The sequence below is a fragment of the Loxodonta africana genome, chromosome X (assembly GCF_030014295.1).
Source record: "Loxodonta africana isolate mLoxAfr1 chromosome X, mLoxAfr1.hap2, whole genome shotgun sequence".
Taxonomy (NCBI): domain Eukaryota; kingdom Metazoa; phylum Chordata; class Mammalia; order Proboscidea; family Elephantidae; genus Loxodonta; species Loxodonta africana.
The window spans coordinates 59051376-59074049 of NC_087369.1; the positions used below are offsets into that span (position 1 = coordinate 59051376).

The 22674-nt window shown below is 46.7% G+C and overlaps 1 protein-coding gene across 1 annotated transcript in view; it reads left to right on the forward strand.

Moving 5' to 3' along the window:
• The window catches only part of CCNB3 (cyclin B3), a 104900-nt gene that overhangs the window by 53339 nt on the left and 28887 nt on the right, over nucleotides 1–22674 (forward strand). Inside the window, exons 8-9 of the mRNA XM_064278434.1 lie at nucleotides 4103–4240; nucleotides 20454–20609. Of these exons, the coding sequence (XP_064134504.1) occupies nucleotides 4103–4240; nucleotides 20454–20609 (294 nt within the window). The remainder of the gene's footprint in view (nucleotides 1–4102; nucleotides 4241–20453; nucleotides 20610–22674) is intronic.

Below are 22674 nucleotides of genomic sequence, written 5' to 3' on the forward strand. Positions count from 1 at the left end.
AGCCCTGTCATTGGGTACATAAATATTTAATATGGTTATGTCTTCTTGGTATAAAAAAATATTGTCTTTTTAATCATTATATAGTGTCCTTCCTTATCCTTTATGATGGATTTCACTTTAAAGTCTGTTTTGTCAAAAATTAATACTGCTACTCTTACTGTTTTTTGATTGTTGTTTGCTTGGTATATATTTTTTTCCATCCTTTCAGTTTTAGTTTGTTTGTGTCTGTAAGTCTAAGGTGTGTCTCTTGTAGGCAGCATATAGACAGATCGTGTTTTTTAATCCATTCTGCCACTCTGTCTCTTTTTTGGTGCATTTAGTCCATTTATATTCAGCGTAATTATGGATAGGTATGAATTTTGTGCTATCATTTTGATGTCTTTTTTGTGTGTTGTTGACAGTTTCTTTTTCCCACTTAATTTTATGTGCTGAGCAGATTATCTTTATTTATTGTCCTTTTGTCATATTCGTTGTTGATGATTTTGTTTCTGCTCAGTTTCTAATGTTTTCTTGTGTTTTATTTTGATGTGTCGGATGGTTTGTCTCCTTTGTGGTTACCTTATTATTTAGCCCTCTTTTTCTAAATTTAAACCTAACTTTTATTTCTTTGTATCGCCTTGTCTTTCTCTTTGTATGGAAGATATATGACTCTGTTTTTCAGTCCCTCTTTATTGTTTTAAAGTAGTGTTCTTTTACCTGATAACATTGCCGTTTCCCTGTTTTGAGCATTTTTTTAATCTTGATTTATTTTTGTGATTTCCCTTCCTGGGTTGACTTGTGATTACTCTGCCCAGTGTTCTAATCTTGGGTTGATAGCTGATATTATTGATTTTCTAATCAAAGAACTCCCTTTATTATTTCTTGTAGTTTTGGTTTGGCTTTTATGAATTCCCTAAACTTCGTTTATCTGGAAATGTCCTAATTTCACCTTCGTATTTGAGTGACAGTTTTGCTGGATATATGATTCTTGGCTGGCAATTTTTTTCCTTCATTTTTTATATAAGTCATCCCATTGCCTTCTTGCCTGCATGGTTTCTGCCAAGTAGTCCGAGCTTATTCTTATTGGGTCTCCTTTGTCGGTGACTTTTTGTTTATCCCTAGCTGCACTTAAAATTCTTTCTTTAGAACAGAAAAACAGTTGAAAGAATTTACAAAGGCAAAAGCTGGTTCTTTGAAAAAATTAACAAAATTAATAAAGCACTGGCCAGACTAACTAAAGAAATACAGGAAAGGAAACAAATAACCCAAATAAGAAATGAGATGGGCCATATCACAACAGACTCAACTGAAATTAAAAGAATTATATCAGGTTACTATGAAAAATTGTACTCTAACAAATTTGAAAACCTAGAAGAAATGGATGAATTCCTAGAAACACACTACCTACCTAAATTAACACACTCAGAAGTAGAACAACAACAAAAAAAAAGATTGAAAAGGTAATCAAAAAACTCCCAACAATAAAAAAGCCCTGCCCCGGATGGCTTCACTGCAGAGTTCTACCAAACTTTCAGAGAACGCTTAACACCACCACTACTAAAGGTATTTCAGAGCATAGAAACGGATGGACTACTACCAAACTCATTCTATGAAGCCAGCATATCCCTGATAGCAAAACCAGGTAAAGACACCACAAAAAAAGAAAATTACAGACCTATATCCCTCATGAACATAGATGCAAAAATTCTCAACAAAATTCTAGAGAATAGAATTCAACAACCTATCAAAAAATAATCCAGGATGGTGAGGTGGGATTTATACCAGCTATGCAAAAGATGGGGGTACTGGGTTTTTATGCAAGGTGGTTATTAGAAAAACAATTAATGTAATCCACCATATAAATAAAACAAAAGACAAAAACCACATGATCTTATCAATTGATGCAGAAAAGGCATTTGACAAAGTCCAGCACCCATTCATGATAAAAAGTCTTAGCGAAATAGGAATTGAAGGAAAATTCCTCAACATAAGAAAGGGCATTTATACAAACCCAACAGCCAACATCATCCTAAATGGAGAGAGCCTGAAAGCATTTCCCTTGAGAACAGGAACCAGACAAGGATGCCCTTTATCACCGCTGTTATTCAACATTGTGTTGGAGGTCCTAGCCAGAGCAATTAAGCTAGACAAAGAAATAAAGAGCATCCAGATTGGCAAGGAAGAAGTAAAATTATCTCTATTTGCAGATGACATGATTTTATACACAGAAAACACAATTAAGTGTTCTGAAATTCCCATTCTTCACAATGTTATCCATAATTTGTTATGGTCCACACGGCTGAATGCCTTTGCATAGTCAATAAAACACAAGCAAATACTTTTCTGGTATTCCCTGCTTTCATCCAAGATGCATCTTACAGCAGCAGTGATATCCCTCATTCTATGTCTCCTTATGAGTGTGGCTTGAATTTTTGGCAGTTCTCTATCAATTTGGCAGTTCTCAATCAATTTTGCATCTGCAGCCACTTTTGAATGATCTTCAGCAAAATTTTATTTGCATGTGATATTAATGATACGGTTTGATAATTTCTGCATTCTGTTTGATCACCTTTTTCTGGAATGGGCACAAATATGGATCTCTTCCAGTCGGTTGGCCAGGTAGCTGTCTTCCAGCTTTCTTGGCATAGACAAGTGAGTGCTTCTAGCATTGCATCTGTTTGTTGAAACATCTCAATTGGTATCCAGTCAATTCCTGGAGCCTTGTTTTTCGCCAATGCCTTCAGTGCAGCTTGGACTTCTTCCTTCAGTGCCATTGGTTCTTGATCATATGCTGCCTCCCGAAATGGTATTTAAAGTCGACCAAATCTTTTTGGTGCAGTGATTCCGTATTCCTTCCATCTTCTTTTGATGCTTCCTGCATTGTTCACTATTTTGCCCATAGAATCCTCTAATATTGTAACTCATGGCTTGATTTTTTTATTCAGCTCTTGTAGCTTGAGAAATGCTGAGTGTGTTCTTTCTTTTTCATTTTCTAACTCCAGGTCTTTATACATCTCATTATAATAATTTACTTTGTCTTCTCAAGCCACCCTTGGAAGTCTTCTGTCTAGTTCTTTTACTTCATCATTTCTTCTATTTGTTTCAGCTGCTCTGTGTTCAAGAGCAAGTTTGAGAGTCTTTTCTGACATCCATTTAGGTCTTTTCTTTCTTTCCTGTCTTTTTAATGACCCATTGCTTTCTTCATGTATGATGTCCTTGATGTCATTCCATAACTCCTCTGGCCATTAATCATTAGTGTTTGTCTTAGTTATCTAGTGCTACCATAACAGAAATACTAGAAGTGGATGACTTTAATAAAGAGAAGTTTATTTTCTCACAGTCTAGTAGGCTAGAAGTCCGAAATTCAGGGTGCCAGCTCCAGGGGAAGGCTTTTTCTCTCTGTCAGCTCTGGAGAAAGGTCCTTGTCATCAGTCTTCCCTTGGTCTAGGAGTTTCTCTACTCAGGAACCCCGGGTCTACAGACGTGCTCTGCTCCTGGTGCTGCTTTCTTGGTGGTACGAGGTTCCCCTCTCTCTGCTCACTTCTCTCTTTTATATCTCAGAAGAGATTGGCTTAAGTTGTAGATTAATCTTGTAGATTAAGTCTACATAACTGCCACTAATCTCATTAACATCATAGGGATAGGATTTACAACACATAGGAAAATCACATCAGATGACAAAATGGTGGACAATCACACAGTACTGGGAATTATGGCCAAGCCAAGTTGATACACATATTTTGGGGGGACACAACTCAATCCATGACAGTGTTCAAGGCATCAAATCTGTTTTTGGTATGGTCTCTAAATTCAGGTGAGATATACTCAAGGTCATATTTTAGCTCTTGTGGACTTGTTTTAATTTTCTTTAGCTTCAGTTGAACTTTCATATGAGAAACAATATGTAGGGATAGTTAGTGTCAGGACCCTCAGAGGCATGGAAGACATACTCAGGCACCTAGCTGAAGCAGTTTCCTGCATTCATAATAGTCCTAGCTGGCCAGGTCTTCCCAGCTCCACTGTCCTTGATGCTATGAATATTCCAAGTAGCTAGATATATCTGGATGTGGCTTTGGTACTGGGCAATATCTAGATTCTTGCCCTGTTCTGTATATTCCTCCAGATGGCCTTTGAGATGAGTCATGAGACACTGTACTTGGCAGTGAAGCTGGTGGATCACTACCTAATGAAGGTAGCGTGCAAGAGGGACAAGCTGCAGCTCCTTGGTTCCACTGCCTTTCTGATTGCAGCAAAATTTGAGGTGAGTCTGAATCCATTGGGCTTAGAGAGAACTAATCAGATTTCTATCCAAGTATGTATGTATACATTTTTGTATATATGTGTGTTTGTACATATAAATGTGTGTATAATACAATCTCTCTCTCTCACACACACACACAAAATTTTTCTTACGAAATCTTGTGTCTGTTTTCCCCAGGCAGAGAAGCCAGTGTTGGATGGTTATGGTGCTGTATCTTGGTTTCCTGGCATCAGCAAGTTTCTTCCATTTCATCTTTGAAGATGCACCTATTTAAATTGGTCCTTTTAAAAGTGATTCTTTCCTATTTCTTAGGTGCTAAAAAAGAAATTTATTTTTATTTTTTAAACTGTGTTTGGAAACCCTGGTGATGTAGCAGTTAAGTGCTACGGCTGCAAACCAAAAGGTCGGCAGTTCGAATCCACCAGGCACTCCTTGGAAATTCTGTGGGGCAGTTCTGCTCTGTCCTATAGGGTCACTATGAGTCAGGATTGACTCAATGGCAGTGGCTTTTTTTTTTTTTTTTTTGAGTTTAACTATGTTTGACTCTGATTTTTTTCCTTAAGATCAGCAAGTTGAATGAACCTTAGGGTTTGGGAGAGAGAGGTAGCAACTTTTACTAATGAGTTCAAAGAGCCTTAGAACTGTGGGCTTTTGTTTTGTTTGTGTGATTCCCCCCTCTCCCATTCCCTCCATCTTCCTCTTATTCTCCCTTTCCCTCCCTCCCCTCTCTTTCCCTATTCTCCCTCCTTCTGGCCCCATCTTTCTGTGCTATGCTCCTGCTCCAGCTTCAGCATGCTCCCTATCCCTTCCCCCACTCTATGTCTCTTTGTCCATCTCTCTCCCTTTCCACCTCTTTCACCCTCACCCTCCATCTTGCCCCCTTCTTTCTCTCCCTTTCCCTATTCTTCTCCCTCTCTTCAGCCTACTCCTACATGCCATCTCTCTCCAGCCCTCTCAGGCTTCTCTCTCTGCCACACTCTCCCCTCTATCTTCCCCACTCTCCCATTCCTGCCTCTCCACTCTCTCCATGGATCTTGCTCCCTTCCCTCTCTCTTCACCTCCCTCTCTCTTCCTTTATTTCTCCGTATATCTTTCCATTTCCTTCCCTCTATCCCTCCCTTCCTCTCTCCCTCTCCTGTCTCACTCTCTCCCTAATCTCTTCCTTTCCTCCTCTCTTCCTCTCTCCTCCTCTCTCCTCCCTCTCCCCCGATCTTTCTTCCTGTCTCCATCTCTGTGTTCTCATCTCTGTCATTTCTCTCTTCCCCCTCCCTTTCCATACTCACCCACCCCATTTTCTTCCCTCTCTTTCCCTCCCTCTCTCCCAGGGATCTCGCTCCCTCTGTTCCTCTTTCTGTCTACCCCCTCTCTTATTCCCTCATCTTAACTCACCTTCTTTCTTTCCCTTTCACTCTCCATTTCTTTCCTGTCTCTCACTTCCCTCTCTCTCCTTCTCTCCCTATCTTCATCTCTCTCTACCTCTCTCTGTCTCCTTCCTTCTCTTACCCCCTCATCTTCTTCCCCTCACTCTCTCATTCCCTCCCCCGTCTCTCTCCCCTGTCCTCTCATATCCATTCTCACCCTCTCCCCGTTTGTCCCCATCTCTGTACCCCTTTCAATCCCTTTTTCTCCTTCTCCGTCTCCTATAGGTCCCTTTATCTTTCCCTCTATTCTCTCCCCTCCCTTTCTTCCTCCCTGTTGCCCTCTCCTTCTCACCCCTTCTCTCTCACCATTTCTCTTCTTCTGTCTCTTCCCCCTCCCTCTCACTTCTCTCCCCTCTTCTCCCCTTCTGTTTCCTCCTCTTTGTTCCCATCTTTGTCCTCCTCTCTGTTCTCTTTTAAATACCTCTTTTTCTCCCTCTCTCTCTTTCTCCTCCCCTCCCTTCCTTCCTCCTTCCTTCCTTTCCTCTCTCCATTTCTTTCTATATCTCTCCCCTCTCTTTCCCTCTGTTTCTCTCCCCACCCCACATACATCTCTATCGCCAGCTCCCATCTTCTCTCCATCTCTTTTCCCCAGATCTCTTGCCCTCTGTCTCCCCCTTTCTACCCCTCTTGGTCCTCTTCTCTGTCCTTCTTTCTCTCCCCCCTCTCTCCCACTCTCTTTTCCCCTTTCTCTTCCTATATCTTTTCCTTCCCCTCCCACCTTCTCTCCCTTCCTCTCTTCATCTCTCTCCCATCATCACTCTCTCCCTCCCTTCTCTTGTCCCCTCTCTTCTCTTCCCTCCCTCTATCTCCATCTCCCTCCCTCCCCCTCCCCTCCTCTCTCCCCTTCTCTTTCCTTCCCCATCTCTCTCTCTCTCCATCTCTCCTCTCTCCCCTTGCTTTAGATACCCCTCCTCCTTTCTCCCTCGCTTACCTCTCCCCTCCCTCCCTCTCTCTCCCTCTCTTCTCCTGTCACTTCCTGTATCTTTCTTTACCTTTCTTTCCCTCCTACCCTTCCTTCCTCTATCCATCTCTACTCTATCTCTCATCTCACTGCTTCTTATGCCCTCTCCCCCTCCCTCAGCCCCTCTTTCTCTCTCCTCCTCTCCCTCCTTTTCTCCTCCCTCCCTCCCCCATTTTCCCTCTCTTCTTCTATACCCCATCTGCCCCTCCTCTTTCTCCCCTTCCTACCCCTCTTTCTCTCTTCTTTCCCTCTCCCACTTCCCCTCTCTCCTGCTCTCTCCCTTCACTCCTCCTCTCCCACTATGTCTCACTCTGTCTTCCCTTCTTCATCCCCATTTCTGTCCCCTTTCAATCCCTCTTTTTCTCCCTCTCTCCCACTTTCTTCCTCTCTCTCCCTCTGTCTTTCCTTTCCCCTTCCACCTTCCCTTCCTCCATCCTTTTCTCCCTGCCTCCAGCCCTCCATTTTCCTCTCTCTCTCCATCTCTTTCTATATTTCTCTCCAATCTCTCTCTCCTTTTTCCCTCTATCTTCATCCCTGTAGCTCTGTTTCTCCCTCCCTCTAGCTCTATCTCCACCTCTTCCCTCTCACCCTACTGTCCCTTGCTCCCACCCACTCTCCTCTTCTCCCACTCCTCCCTTTCTCCCTTCTTCCTCTCCCCCTTTGTTCTATTTCCCTGTCTCTCATTCTCTTGCTGTCCCCCTGTCTGTCCATCTCTTTCCTGTTCTCTCTCTCCACCTCTCCCTAGCTCTCTCCCCTCTCCCTGTCTCACAGTCTCCCATTCCTGCCTCCCCTCTCTCTCCCTTTCTTTTGCCTCCTCCTCTCCTCTACCCCCATCTCTCTCCCCTTTAACCTTATCTTTCCCTTTATCTTTCCTTCCCCTCCCTCCTATAACCCCTCCCTCTCTCTACCTCTGTCTCCATCTCTCTCCTATCACAGGGTCTCCCAGTTCTCTCCTACTCTCAAATGCTGATCTCTCCCTCTCTTCCCCTTATGTCTTTTCCTCTATCTCTCCCTCTTTCTCCCTCTCTGTTCCCCCCTCCCTCCCTTCTCCTAACTCTCCCTCTATCTTTCTCTTCTCCTCCCTCCTTCTTTATCTGTCTCTCCGTCTTTCTCCCCTTCTCTCCTTTTCTCTCTCCCTCCACCTCCCTCCCTCTTCCCCCCTCCCCTCTCTTTCTCTCTCCCTGGTCTCTCTCCCCCTCTCCTTAACCCACTCATGCCCCTATCTCTCCCTCCCTCTCTTACTCTTTTTCTCCATGATCTCCCTCTCTTTGTCTCCACCTCTCTCTCTCCACGCTTCCCCTTCCTTTCTCTGGCCATCTGTTTCCCCACTGCCTCTCTCATTTCATCTCTCTCTCTCTCCCTAGCTTCTTCCTCACTCCCCTCTTCTACTCTTTCTGTCCCATTTCTGCCTCCCCTTTCTCCCCTTGTTCTCACTACCCCTTCCTCTTCCTCCCTTGCCTCTCTTTCTCTCTCCTTTTTTATCTCTTCCTATATCTTTCCCTTTCCCTCCCTCCTACACTCCCTCCCCCTTCTCTCTTTCTTCACCATCTCTCTGTTTCCATTTCCCACCCTCTCTTCCCCCCTTACCTCCCAATTTTTCCTACAGCTGACCCCTACTCTTCCCTTTTCTCTACTTTCTCTCTCTCTCCTGCCTCCCCCTCTCTTCCTTCCTTGCTCTTTTTCCTCTTCCCTCTCATCTACTCCCTCTCTCTTCATCTCTCCCCATTCACTCCCCCTCTTCTCCTATTTGCCCCCCTCTCTGTCTCCCTTTCAGTCCCTCTTTTTCTCCTTCTGTCTCCCTCATTCTCTTCCCCTGTAGGTCCCTCTGTCTTTCCTTTCCCCTCCCTCCCTTCTCTCCCTTTTCCTCTCCTCTTCCTCTCCTTTTTTCTATCCCCATTTCTTCCCCTCTGTCCTCCTCCCTCTTCCTCACCCGCCTCTACCCCTTACTATTCCACTATTTTCCCACCTCTCCTCTGTCTCCACCTCTCCCTTCAATCTCTCTTTTCACCCTCTTTCCCACTGTAAGCCCCTATCTCTCAATCTTTTCCCCCTCCCTGCTTGCCTTGCTTTCCCCCTTTCCATTTCATTCTACATCTCTTCCTTCTCCCTCGCTCTCCCTTCCTCCATTTCTTTATCTTCATTTCCCACTCTCTATTCCTCCCTCTCTCTTCCCTTGATCTCTCTCCCTCTGCCTGCCTCTTTCTCCCACTTTCTTTACCCCTCTTAGTCACCCCCTCTGTCCTTTTTTTCTCTTCCTCGCTTTTTCTTTCCCACTTTCTCTCCCTGTATCTTCCCCTTCCTCTCCCACCCTCCCTCCCTCCCTCCCTCTCTCCCTGTCTCTGCATCTCTCTCCCATCTCTTCCCCCCTTCTCTAGTCCCCCCTCTCTCTCTCTCCATCTCCTTCCTCTCTCCTTCCCCTTTCCCCTGCTCTATCCTTCTCCCTCTCCCTCTATCTCCCCCTTTCCCCTCCCCTTCTTCCTTCCTATTCCTCTCTCTCATCCCTCTCTATCTTCATCTCTGCCTTCATTTCTCTATCTCCATCTCCCTACCTCTCCTCCACTGTTCCCTTCTCTGACACACTCCTCCTCATCTAGCAACTCACCCCCTCTTTCACTGTCTGTTCTCTCCCTCCCTCCTCCTCTCCCCTGCTCCCTCTTTCTCTTCCCTCTTCAGCCCCCTTGCTCTCTCCCTCTTCTACTCTTCTCCTCTCTCCTGCTGTCTCTTTTGCCCTCCCCCTTTTATCCTTTCTCTTCCTCTCCTACCATCCCACTCCTGCTCCCATCTCTCCCTTGCTATTTCTCCCCTCTGTTCCTCTTCTCTCTGCCTTTCTCACTCCCTCTCCCAGTGATCTGTCTCCCACTCTTTTCCCCTCGCTCTTCCCTGCCTATATCTCTATACTTCTCTCCTTCTCTCCTCTACCTCTTATCTCTATCCATTCTTTTTTCTGTTTTCATCCCTCTCCATCTCTCCCCCTCTCTCTCACTCTCTCCTACCCCATCTCTCGTCTATCTCTTTCTCCCCCCATATCCCTCCCTCTCTTCATGCCTATTTCTCTCTTCTTTTCTCCTTCCCTCTCCCTCTCTTCTATCATCCTTTCTCCCCCTCTTCCCAACCCCACACCCTCTCTTTCACCTCTTTCTCTTTGTCTTCTGTCTTTATGTCTCTTCCTTCCTCCCTCTCTTCCCCCTCCCCCTCTGTCTTTTTTTTATACATAAACTCATTTAGTTTATTGCAAGGTAGTCATAGCTAAGCACAAAAGTAAGACCTCAAGACATTCATTTAGCATTAGAGAATCAGAATTAACAATTATAATTTTAGTTTAAATGTTAGAGTCCAAATCTTTAGACTTCAGGTTTTTACCTTTAATGATTGGTCTCTGGGAGGGGACTTGACCACCCCTCAAAGTCAAAGGTAGTCCCCCTTAGCTAGGGTCTGAGGTCTCTTGTGACAAGCAGTATCTCAGTAGGTTTCTCAGTCTTTAGACAGAGTCAGAGAGACCTTTTGCTTCTGTCTTCTCTGAAAATGAACAGAAATCCATGGGTTTATATATGCTGTGTGCTGTCAAGTTCAACTATAATTGGTATGTTTTATTGCCAGTTAAGCGCATTGTTGCATAACATATTTATTTTGTTCCATTCTCCAACACTTCAGCTGCTATCCAAAGCTCTGAGATCTCTCTCTGTGTCTGTTTTTTATTCGTTTTCAGTGAGTTAGTTGCAGGGGAATAAATGGGAGTGACTTTACTCTGCCATCTTGCTCTGCTTCCCTCCCTCTCTGTCTTTTCATTTTTGTCCCTGTCTCTGTTACCATTTCAATCTCCCGTTTCCCATCTCTCCATCTATCTTTCAGTTCTCCCTTTTCTCCTTCCCACCCCATTTCTCTCTCTTTGCCTCCCTGTCTCTCTCCTTTCTTCTTTCCATCTTTCCTTCTCCATCTCTTTAGATATTTCTCTCCCATCTCAATCTCTTTCCCTCCCTCTATCTCTAGCTTCTCCCTTTCCCCATACTATCCCCTTCTCCCACCCACTTTCCTCTTCTCTTCTCCCACTCCACACACTCTGCCACCCCTCTCCCCTCTTGTCCCTTGATATTTCTTCCTCTGTCTCTCTCTTTTCTCCTTTCTCTGATTATCTCTCCATGTCTCTACTTCTCTGTCTCCATCTCCATCTCTCCGTCTCCATCTTTCTCCCACTTTTTCACCCCTCTGCCCCTTCTCATTTTCTCTCTCCTGCTCTTTCTCCATCTCTCCTGCACTCTCTTCCTCTGGCCTCATCTCTGTTCCCTTCCCTGTCCTTCTCTCTCTCTTTTCTTCCCTCCCTCCCTGTCTCTATCTGCGTCTCCTTCCTGCTCTCCCCCACTTTACCCCCTCCCACAATCCTCAACCTTTCTTTGTCTGTCTCTCCCTCCCTGTATATCCACCTCTCTCTTACTTTCTCTCCTCCCCTCTCCTTCCCTCAGTGCCTTTCTCCTCCCTCATTCTCTTCCCTTCCTCTCCATTTCTTCCGGCTCTCTCTCTTCCCTTCTCTCACTCTCTCCTCACACTTCCTTTCTCTTCCTGCCTATATCTCTGTCCTTTTCTCCCTCCCCTCCCCCTTCCTTTCTCTCTTACTCCTACCCCTACTCTTTCTTCCCCCCCTTTCTTCTCCTCTCCTGCCCCCTGTCTCTCTCCCTCCCTTCTTCTCTCCCACTTCCCCTCTACTCCCTCTCTTACCCTCTATCTCTCCCTCTCTACCCCTTCTCTGCTACTCTGTCCCTGTGACCTCGCCTTTCTATCTCTCTTTCTGTCTCCCTCTATGTCCCCCTCCATGTTCCTCTGTCTCTTGATCTTCCCTCTCCCTTCCTCTTCCTGGCCATATCTTTCTTTCCCTTTCTTTCTCCCCCTCTCTTTTTCCCTCCCTTCCTATCCATTTTCCCCTAGTTCTTTTCCCCTCTCTTTCTTCTCCTCTCTCTATCACATCCCTGCCCCTCTCATTTTTGATCTAGATACCCATCCTTCTCTCTTCCCTCCCTCTCTTTCTCTCTCTCCCCCATCTCTTCCCTATCTCTTCCCTCTTGTCTCTCCTGTTTTTCCCTATATCTTTCTCTTCCCTCCCTCCTATCCCCTTCCTGCCTCCATCTCTCTCCCATCTCACTCTCTGTCCTCTCCTCTCCTGTTACCTCTGTCCCCTTCTCCCTCCCTCTTGTCCCTCTTTTCTCTCCTCCCCATCCTTTGTCTATCCCACTTCAGTCCGTATCTCCCAGTCTCTGTCTCCCTCTGATCTCTCCCTTTGTCTTCATCTCTGCCCCTTTTTGTCCCCTCTCTCACTCCATCTCCCCTATCTCTTTCTCCCTCAGTCATCTTATTTCTCTGTCTTTCTCTCCCTCTCCTTCCCTCCTGTCTACATCTTGCTCCCTGTTTTGCCACTTTCCCCCTCCCACACCCCTCATCTGCTCCCCATCTCTCATTTTCTCCCTTACCTCTCTCTATGTCCCCCATGCTTCCTCCCCTCTTCCATTTCTCCCTCTCTCCCCCCCTTTGTATCTTTCTCTCTCTCCCCCCTCTCTTTCCCTCCCTCCTCTCTCTCTCTCCTTTCCTAGCTCTCCCTCTCTTTGTCCCCCCCTCCCCGCAAGGTATGGAATCATCTTGCAGAAAACCGTTTGGCCTTTGTTCTCAATTATCTCAAGCCATACAAGCACCTGAGACTAATGAGTGGTATTGACTAGCCCAAGAGTGACTACATAGGGGCAACGCTGACTAAGCTTCAGGAGTAAGGATATAATTTATAAAGGCCGCATGGTAAGGTCAATAAAGCCTTTGGAAGACAGGCTGAGAGAGCTTCCTGGTTAGGAAGAGCCAACATCTGCTCTCTGGAGGGTAGCATGTCCCCTTGAGACATAGAAACTCCATTTTGTGACCCCTCCCACTTTTTTCCCACTTTTTCCCAAACCTCACTCTATGCATCTCTTCATTTGTATCCTTTTTTGTGATATTAAGTCTGTTATTGAAAGTATGATGTCTCACCTGAGTTCTGCGAGTTGTTCCAGTAAATTATCGGACTGAAAGGAGAGAAGGGGATGGTTGATCCAAAGTGGAAGGAGTCATGTGGACTCCTGAGCTTGTGGTTGATACCTGATGACCCAGTCGTGGGTTGCTGGGGATGAGGGAGAGATGGGCTGCTTGGGGAGCTGAGGTCTGAACTGAACAGGGAAGGGAAGCTGAGATTTCCATTGGACACAGCTGGTTGTATGGAGTGGAATTTGTTATCCACCACACAACTTGGCATCAGAAGTGGGTGATTTTAATTTTCCTGGACTGTTTGCCCAATTGGCATAGTCAGCAGGATTCCTTCATGCCTATCTCTCTATTCTCTCCTCCTTTCTCTCCCCTTCCTGCCCGTCTCTTCCTCCATTCCTCCCTCCCCCTCCTCTCCTTTTCCCTCTCCCAGACTCTCCTCTTCCTTCATCTTTTATCTTCTTCTCCTTCCATCCATCTTCTGCCCCATCTCTCCCTTGCTCCCTCTCTCCTTTCCTCTATCTCTCCCTCTCTCCCCCATGTCTTACTCTCTCCCTGTGATCTCTCTCTGTGTCCCCCTTTTTCTCCTTCTCTGTTTCTTTGTTCCGCTTTCTGTTCCTCTCTTCTGTCCTCTTTGTCTCTCTGGCCATCTCTCTGCTTCTCTTTCACTCTCCTCCTCTCTGTTTCCCTCGCTCTCTATCTTTCTCAAGTTCTCCTCCCCTCTCCCCTCTCTTCCCCTTTCTGGGTCGCTCTTTTCTTCCCTAGCTCGCTCTCTCTCCATCTTCCTCATCCCCTTTCTCTTCCTTTATCTTTTCCTTCCCCTCCCTCCTACCCACATTTCCTCTCTCCCTCTCTATTTCCATCTCTTTCCCATATTATCCTCTCCCTCTCTTCTGTTCCTGTCCTTCTTTATCCCCCTGATCTCTCTTCCTCTGTCTATCTCTGTCCCTTTATCTTATGCCTTTTCTCTCCCCCTTTTTACCCCTCCCTCAACCTCTGTTTCTTCTCTATCTCTCCCCCTTTTTCTATGACCTCTCTCTTTGTCTCTCCCTCTCTATCTTTCCCGATATTTTCCCTGTCCTTCCCTCCCTCTCTTTCCATCTCTCTCCCCTCTCTCTACCCCTCTTCCCCTCTTCCCCCCTCTTCTTTCTCTAATTTCATCTCTCCCACACTCTCTCTGTCCCTCCCTCCTCTTCCCCTCTCAACCCCTGAGCTCTCTCCCTCTGTTTCCCCTATTTTTGTCCCCCTCTTGGTCCCCCTCTCTGTCCTTTCTTTACCTCTCTCTATCCACCTCTCTCTTCCTCTATTTCTCCCTGTGTCTTTCCCTTGGCTTCCCTCCTTCCAGCCCTTCCTTTCTCTTCTCCTTCCTATCTCTGTCTCCATCTCTCTCTCTCTCACCTCTTTCCCACTTTCTTTTCCCCCTTACTCTTCCCACTGTCCACTCTCCACTCTCTCCTTCTCTCCCTCTTCTTCCCCTTCCTCTCTTTCCCTTTCTTCTTCCTCCCCCTCCTCTCTCCTTTTTTCTCCTTCAACCCCATTTCCTCCATGCCTCCTCCCTTTCTCTCCCCCCTCCTCCACCCCTTTGTCTATCCCTCTCTTTCTCTCTCTCCCTTTCTCTCCCCTTCCCTGTTCTTTCCCCTCTCTTTATGTTTCTATCTCTATCCCTCCCCATCTCTCCCCAGATCTCCATCTCTCTCCACCTTTGTCACCCTCTCTCTCTTCTTGTCCCCTCTTTCTTCCTCTCCCTCACTTCCTTCCTCTCTCTATTCCACTACTTCACCCCCTCTTCTCTCCATTCCTCCTCTTGCTCGCACTCTCTCTTCCTTCTAATCACCTTACCTATCTGTTTCCCTTCCTGCTGTTCTCTTCCTTGTCCCTCTACCTTTATATCTGAATCTCCCTCCCTTCCCACTTTTCCACTTCTCTCACAACCCTCATCCTCTCCCTCTTTCTTCCTATCCCCCCCTCTACCACCTCTCTCTCCATCTCTCCCCACTCTTTCTACCTCCTCTTTCTCCTTCTGTCCTCCCCTCTTGTTCCCTTTCTCTACCTATCTAGTTACCTCCCTCCCTCCTTTTCTCCCTCCCTCCCTCCCTCCTTCCTCCATTTCTCTCCCTCCTCTTCTTCTTCCTCTCTTCCCCTTTCTCCCATTCCTTTTTTCTCTCCCTCTCCTTCTCTTTCTCCATCTCTATCTCCCTTTTCTCCCTCAGTCCCCTTCCTCTGCCCCCTCCCCTTTTCCCCTAGTCCTTTTGTCCCCCTCCTTCTCTTTTTCTCCTTTCTTTCTCTCATTCCCTTGCTCCACCTCTCCTCTATACATACCTCTCCCTTTCTCTGCGCTATCTCTCTCCCCTGATCTCTTCTTCTGTCTCCCCATCTCTGTTTCTTTCTCTGTCCCCTTATCTCTGTCCCTCTTTCTCCCCACTCCCACTCCCCTGTCTTCCCTATCTCTCTGTCCTTCCCTGTCTCCCCTTCTTAGTTACCTAGTACTGCCATAACCAAAAATACCACAAATGGGTAGCTTTAAAAAACAGGAATTTATTGTCTCACAATTTTGGAAGCCAGAAGTTCAAATCAAGGCATAGACTAGGGAAGGTCCTTCCTTGTTCTCTCCTTGGTGTTTCTTGGTGTCTGTCTTCTCTCTGTGTGTATTTCTGTGTCTATATTCTGCTCTTTTTATTCCTTAGAAGTGATTAGATTTAAGACTTACCCTGGTAAGACCTCATTAACAAAACAAGAGAAAACCCCTATTTTCAAACAGGGTCATAGTTACGGGTACAGGTGTTGGACTTTAACACATTTTGCGGGGGGCACTATTCAATCCACAACACGTTCTTTGTCTCTCCCTCTGTCTTTCTTTTCCTGCATTCTCCTTCCTCTATCACTGTCTCCACCTCTTTCCCAACTCATTCCTCTCTTTCTCCTCTCCCCCTCTCCCTTGCTCTGTATCTCCATCTCTCCCTCCCTGTATCTTTCTGTTTCTCTCTCCCGCCCTCTCTTCACCATCTCTTACCTACAGCAACCCCCCTCTCTCCCCTTCTCTCTCTTGCCCCCCTTCCTTTCCCTTTTCCCCCTCTCCTCTTTCCTTTCATTCACTCCCCTCTCTCCATTTCTCTCTTTCCTCACTTCCCCTATCTCCCCTTATTTGTCCCCCTCTGTCCCTGGTGGTGCAGTGGTTAAAGAGCTCAACTTGTAACCAAAAGGTCAGCAGTTCGAATCCACCAGTCACTCCTTGGAAACCTATGGGGCAGTCCTACTCTGTACTCTAGGGTTGCTATGAGTCTGAATCGACTCAGTGGCAATAGGTTGGGGTTTTTTTTTGTCCCCCTTTCAGTCCTTCTTTTTCTACCTCTCTCTCTCCCATATTCTTTCTCTATAGATCCCTCTGTCTCTCCTTTCCCCTCCCTCCCCCTTTCCTTCTTCCTGTCCCCTCCCCTCCTTCTTCCCCCTTGCTTCCTGTACCCCTCTCTATCCTCCTCTCTTCCCCCTCTTCTCTGCCTTTCCTTCTTTTTCCCCCTCTTTGTCCCCATCTCTGTCACCCTGTGTTCCTCTTTCAGTCCCTTTTTTTCCTTATCTTCTCCCCTCCCCCTTCTCCCTTGCTTCCTCAACCCCTCTCTCTTTCCCCCTCCTTCTCTGCCTTTCCTTCTTTCTCCCCATCTCTGTCACCCTCTGTTACTCTTTCAATCCCTCTTTTTCTCCCTCTCTCTCCATATTCTCCTATCTCTCAACTCTTTCCTTTCCCACTCCCTCCCTCCCTCTGTTTTCCCCTCTCTGTCCGTTTCTTTCCATATCTCTCCCCCTCCCTTCTCCTCTCTATCTTCATCTCTCCCTCCTTTCTTCCTACCTGTATTTTTCCCTCTTCCTCTGATCTCTCTCCCCATTTCCCCTTTTCTCTACCCTCTTCATTCCCCTTCTTTGTCCTTTTTTCTACCCCCCACTCTCATCCCTTTTCTATCCCTATCTTTCCCTTCCTCTTGCACCTTCACTACCTTCCATCTTTCATCTCTTCTCTTTCCCTCTCCCTAGTTCTCCTCTCCTCTCCCTCTCTTCCCTGCTTCATATCCTATTTCTCCTAGTCCCAACCACCACTCTTTTTCTCCCTCTGTCCCCTTCTGTCTCCCTTCTTCGTCTTCTTTTCAGTCCCCTCTTCTCTCTCCCCCACTGTCTTGGTCTTTGGGTTCTTTCCTCCCTCCCTCACTGCCTCCTACCTTTTCCCCCCTACTCCCTCTCTTGCCTCCTCTCCCCTCCCTATCTATCTCCCCTTCTTTGTCCACATCTCTGTGCCTCTCTCTATCCCTTTTTCCTCTCCCACTCTCATATCTCCCATTCTCTTTTTCATTCCATTCCTCTCTTCCTCCCTCTTCTTTCCCTCTCTCACTCTCCATTTCTTTCTAATTCTCCACTCTCCCTCTCTATCTTCCTCTCTCTCTTCCCCATTACCCCTCTCCTATTCTCCAATCTCTCTCCCTTCCTCCCCTTCTTCCCTGCTCCTTCCTTCTCTTCCCCCTTCTGCCCTCTCTCTTTACTCTCCTTGTTTTTCACCCTCTCTTCTCCTCTCTTACTGTCTCTCCCCCTCCCTTCCTCTTTCAGCCTTCCTCTTCCTTTCCTTCCATCCCATTCCTGCTACCTCTCCCCCTTTCCAAAATCTCCCTCTCCCATTCTCATCTTCTCTCCTCCTCACTAGCCCTGATCTCTCTCCCTCTGTCTCCCCTCTTTGTCTCCTCTTCTCTGTCCCTCTCTCCCTGTCCCACTTTCTCTATCCCATTCCTGTCTCTACTTTCTCGCAGTTGTTCTTGCCCCCCTCCCTCTCTTTCCCCTCCCTCTTTTCTCTCCCTTCCTGTTCTCTCTCTCTTCTTCGGTCTTCCATTATCTCTGTCTATATCTTTCCTTTCCTCTCCCTTCTTTCCTCTTTCCCTTCCTTTCTCTCTACCTCCCTCTCCCATCTCGTTCTTCCCCTCTCTCCCCTTTTCTCCTTTGCACTCCTGCCCTCTCTCCCCCTTTATTTCTTCCCTTTCCTTTTCTTTTCCTATATTCCTCTCTCCCCTCTCTCCACCCCTCCCTCTCTCTCCCATCTCTCTCTTTGTATTCCCCTTTCTGTCCTCCTCTGACTGTTCCCCCCCACCTTCTGTTCTCTTTCTCCTCCTTTTCTCTCTCACTCTCTTAACTCTCCTTCTGTCTTTTCTTTCCCTCCCTCTCTTTCTCTTCCTCTCTCTCTCACTCTATCTCTTTACCATCTCTTTCTCCTTTTCTACTTCCCTCCCTCAATTCTCTTCCCTCTCTCCCGCTCCCTCTTTCTCTTCTCCTCTCTCCCCCTCTCCCACGTCCCTCTCTTTGTCCCCATCTCTGTTCCTCTTTTATCCCTCTTTGTCTCCCTCTCTCTCCCTTATAGGCCCCTCAATCTTTCCTTTCCCTCCTTCTCTCCCTGTATGTGTATCTGGATTTCTTCCGTCTCCCACTTTCCTCCTCACAACTCTCATCCTCTCCCTCCTTCTTCCTATCTCTCCCTCTCCTTCCCTCCCTCTCTCTTCATTTCTCTCCCTCTGTACCCTCTTCCTCTCTCCCAACACTCTCTTGCTTACCTCTCTCCCTGTTTCTCTCTCCCCCTCCCATTATCTCTTTCCCTCCTCTTCATTTCTCACTAGCTCTCCCTACCTCTTCCTCTCTCACTTTCTCCCATCTCCTTCTATCCCTCCTGGTCCCTCCCTATCTTCATGCCTATCTCTCTATCCTTTTCTTCCTCTCTTCCCCTCTGCCTTCCTCTCCTACTCCTAACCCTTATTCTCTCCCCCCAAGACTCTCCCCATCTTCCTTCACCCTCGACCTTTTCTTCCATCTCACTTCTTCCCCCTCTCCCCTTGCTCTCTTTCTCCCTCTGTCTACCCCTCTCTCCTGTTATGTTCTACTCACTCCCTGTGATCCTCTTTCTCTGATATGCCTCTGTGTCTCCCTCTCTATCCCCCTTTCTGTCCCTTCTTTCTCTCTCCCTCTTTTCCCTCCCCCTCTCTCTTTTCCTTCCTTTCTCTCCATCTCTCCCTCCTCTCCTTCCCTTTCCTCTCTCTTCCATTTTGCTTCCCCTCTCTCTCCAGTGCTCTAGATACTGCTACTTCTCTCTCCCGCTTTTCCCCCTTCTCCTCCTCCTTTCTCGTTATATCTTTCCCTTACCCCTCATCTACCATCCCTTCCTCTCTCTACCTCCACCTCGCTCTTTCATATCATTCTCTGTTCCCTTCTTTATACCCTTTTCCTCCCTCTGTCCCCCTCCCCCTCCTCTTCCCCCCACCTCTTTCACCACAGTCCCTCCTGCCCCCTTTATTTTTCTCTCCTTCCCTTCTTCCCTCTCTTACCCTCATCTTTTATCCTCTGCCCTCATGTCTGTTCACTTCTCTGCCCCCGTCATTTCCCCCTCATCATCCCCCTCACTCTTTCTCCCTCTGGCTCCTTTTATCTCTCCCATCTTTCCTCCCCTTCCTTCCTCCTCCTCCTCCCTTTACCTCACTCATCTCTATCTGCGTCTTCCTCCTGCCCTTCTCCACTTTTCCAGTCTCCCACAACTCTCATTCTCTTCCTCTCTCCACCTCTCCATTCTCTTTCTATGTCTCTTTATCCTTCTTTCCCTCTGCATACCCCTCCTTTCTCTCACCCTCTCTCCCACATTCCCTTGATTACATCTCTTTCTCCCCTGCCCCGTCCCTCTCTCCAGCCTTCTCTGTCTCCTTTTTCCTTTCCCTCTTTGCCTCCCCTTCTCTTTACCCCCTCACTCTCTGCTACCCTCCTCTCTTCTATCTTTTTCTCCTTCCAGCGCCCTCCCTGTATTCCTGCCTATTTCTCTCTCCTTTTCTCCTCCCTTCTCCTCTCCCTATCACATGCTCTCCCCCCATCCCTTTGTCCTACTCCTATCCTCACTTTCTTTTCTCTTCTCTGTCCCTTTCTCTCCCCCTCTTGCCCCATGTCTGTCTCTCTCTTCCTCCCTTTCCTCTTCCTTCTCTCCCACTACCCCTCTCTCATCCTCTTTCCCTCTGTTTTCATCTTTGTCCCGATCTCTGGCTGCCTTTCAGTCCCTTTTTCTTCCTCTCTCTCCCTCTGTCTCCTCCTCTCTGTCCTTCTTTCTCTCTCTCCCTGCCTTCTCCCCCACCCCCGCCATCTCTCTCCACCTATCTTCTACTATTCCTATCCTATTTCTGCCTCTCCTCTTTCTTCCTTGTTCTGGATACCCCCACTCCTATTCCTCTCTCTCTTTCTCGTTCTCTCTTCACTTACCTCTCCCTATATCTTTCCCTTCCCCAACTCCTTCTCTCATTTCTTATCTACTTCTTTCTATCTCTCTCCCATCTTATTTTCTCTCCGCCTTTCTCCTTCACTTTCTTTCCTTCTTTTGCCCCCCTCACTCCTCCTCCCTTTCTCTCCCTCCCTCCACCTTCTTCTTCTGTCTTGCTCTCTTCCCCTCTTTTCTGTTTTCTCTGATATACATCCCTCTCCCCTTCTCCCCTTGTCTCACTCTCTGTCCCCTCTCTGTTAGTCTCTTTCCACCTTTCTTCCTCTAGTTCTGGCTCTGCCTCTCCCACTCTCCCTCTCTCCTTCTCTTTCTCACCCTTTCTCTCTCCCTCTTCCCCTCTTGCTGCCCCTCTTATACCCTCCTCTCTTCCTCTGTCATCCACCTTTCATTTTATTTTTCTGAGCCTTTCAAATCTACCAGAAGCTGGCTGTCAGTGGTACCCTGAATATTTATACTAGGATGTGTGTTTGCATCCTGTATCTCATCTCTCTTCCTCTGCCATTTATCTTTAAGCAGAGAGCAGAGTGCTGTCTTTAGCCTGTTGTGACTGCCTCTCTTCTCCCCCCATAGGAGACCTGCTCACCTTGTGTGGATGACTTCCTGTACATCTGTGATGATATTTATCAGAGAGATGATGTGCTTGCCATGGAAATCAGCATCCTGAAAACCCTCAAATTTGATATCAACATCCCCACTGCCTATCATTTTCTGCGCAGATATGCTATGGTAAGGTGGAAGGGGCACATCTTCATTCTCTCACTGCTTCTTTAGTCCTTTGTGTGCCCAGAGTGACTGTCTGAGTCATAGGAAAAGAGAATGGGGACAGCTGGGGTGTAGGGGAATTATCTCCTTCAATTAAAGGTTGGCAATTGTTATGGATTGAATTGTATCCCCCCAAAACATGTGTCAACTTGGCTATGTCACGATTCCCAGTATTGTGTGCTTGTTCACTATTTTGTGATCTGATGTGATTATCCTGTGTGTGGTAAATCCTAACCCCTAAGATACTAATGAAGGAGTCCTGGTGGTGCAGCGGTTAAAGCAATCAACTGCTAACCGAAAGGTCAGCGGTTTGAAACCACAAGCTGCTCCGTGGGAGAAAGATGTGGCAGTCTGCTTCTGTAGAGATTTACAGCCTTGGAAACCCTATGGGGTCGCTATGAGTTGGGATCAACTCGATGGCAGTGGGCTTGGTTTGGGGATGATGTTAACAAGGCAGGATTAGATGCAGTTAAGTTAATGAGACAGGGCTTAATCTACAGGATTAGGTTGTATTCTGAGTCAATCTCTTTTGAAATATAAAAGAATCAAGCAGAGGGAAGAGGGGCCCCATTATCACCAAGCAAGAAAAGCCAGGAGTGAAGTGTGTCCTTTGGACTCAGGGTGCCTACATTGAGAAGCTCCTAGGTCAGGGGAAGATTAATGATGAGGACCTTACCCCAGAGCTGACAGAAAAAACTTCCCTTGGAATTCATACTCCGAATTCAGGCTTCTAGCCTCCTAAACTGTGTGAGAATAAATTTCTGTTTGTTAAAGCCATCCACTTGTGGTATTTCTGTTATGGCAACACTAGATAACTAAGACAGCAGTCTATGAAGCAGGGGGTCAAATCACTGACTTGCAGACTGTACCTATAAGATTTTTTTTCCTTTATTTTTTATTGTGCTCTGCCACCAGGGATTCTTTTTTTAAATAATTTTTATTGTGCTTTAAGTGAAAGTTTACAAATCAAGTCAGTCTTTCACATATACACTTATATACACCTTACTACATACTCCCACTTACTCTCCCCCTAATGAGTCAGCCTGCTCCCTCCTTCCAGTCTCTCCTTTCATGACCGTTTTGTCAGTTTCTAACCCCCTCTGCCCTCCCATCTCCCCTCCAGACAGGAGATGCCAGCATAGTCTCAAGTGTCCACCTGATGCAAGTAGCGCACTCCTCATGAGCATCTCTCTCCAACCCATTGTCCAGTCCAATCCATGTCTGATGAGTTGGCTTCGGGAATGGTTCCTGTCCTGGGCCAACAGAAGGTTTGGGGACCATGACTGCCAGGATTCTTCTAGTCTTAGTCAGACCATTAAGTCCAGTCTTTTTATGAGAATTTGGGATCTGCATCTTACTGTTCTCCTGCTCCCTCAGGGGTTCTCTGTTGTGCTCCCTGTCAGGGCAGTCATCGGTTGTGGCTGGGCACCATCTAATTCTTCTGGTCTCAGGATGATGTATGTAGTCCCTAGTTCATGTAGCCCTTTCTGTCTCTTGGGCTCATAATTACCTTGTGAGCTTGGTGTTCTTCATTCTCCCTTGATCCAGGTGGGTTGAGACTCATTGATGCATCTTAGATGGCCGCTTGCTAGCGTTTAAGGACCCAGATGCCACACTTCAAAGTGGAATGCAGAACGTTTTCTTAATAGAATTTATTTTGCCAATTGACTTAGATGTCCCCTGAAGCCATAGTCCCCAAACCCTGGCCCCTGCTCTGCTGACCTTCGAAGCATTCAGTTTATTCAGGAAACTTCTTTGCTTTTGGTTTAGTCCAGTTGTGCTGACCTCCCCTGTATTGAGTGTTGTCCTTCCCTTCACCTAAAGTAGTTCTTATCTACTATCTAATCAGTAAATAACCCTCTCCCACCCTTCCTCCCTGCCCCCTCTCGTGACCACAAAAGAATGTGTTCTCAGTTTAAAATGTTTCTCAAGATTTTTTTTTATACAATATTTGTCCTTTTGCATCTGACTAATTTCACTCAGCATAATGCCTTCCAGGTTCCTCCATGTTATGAAATGTTTCACAGAT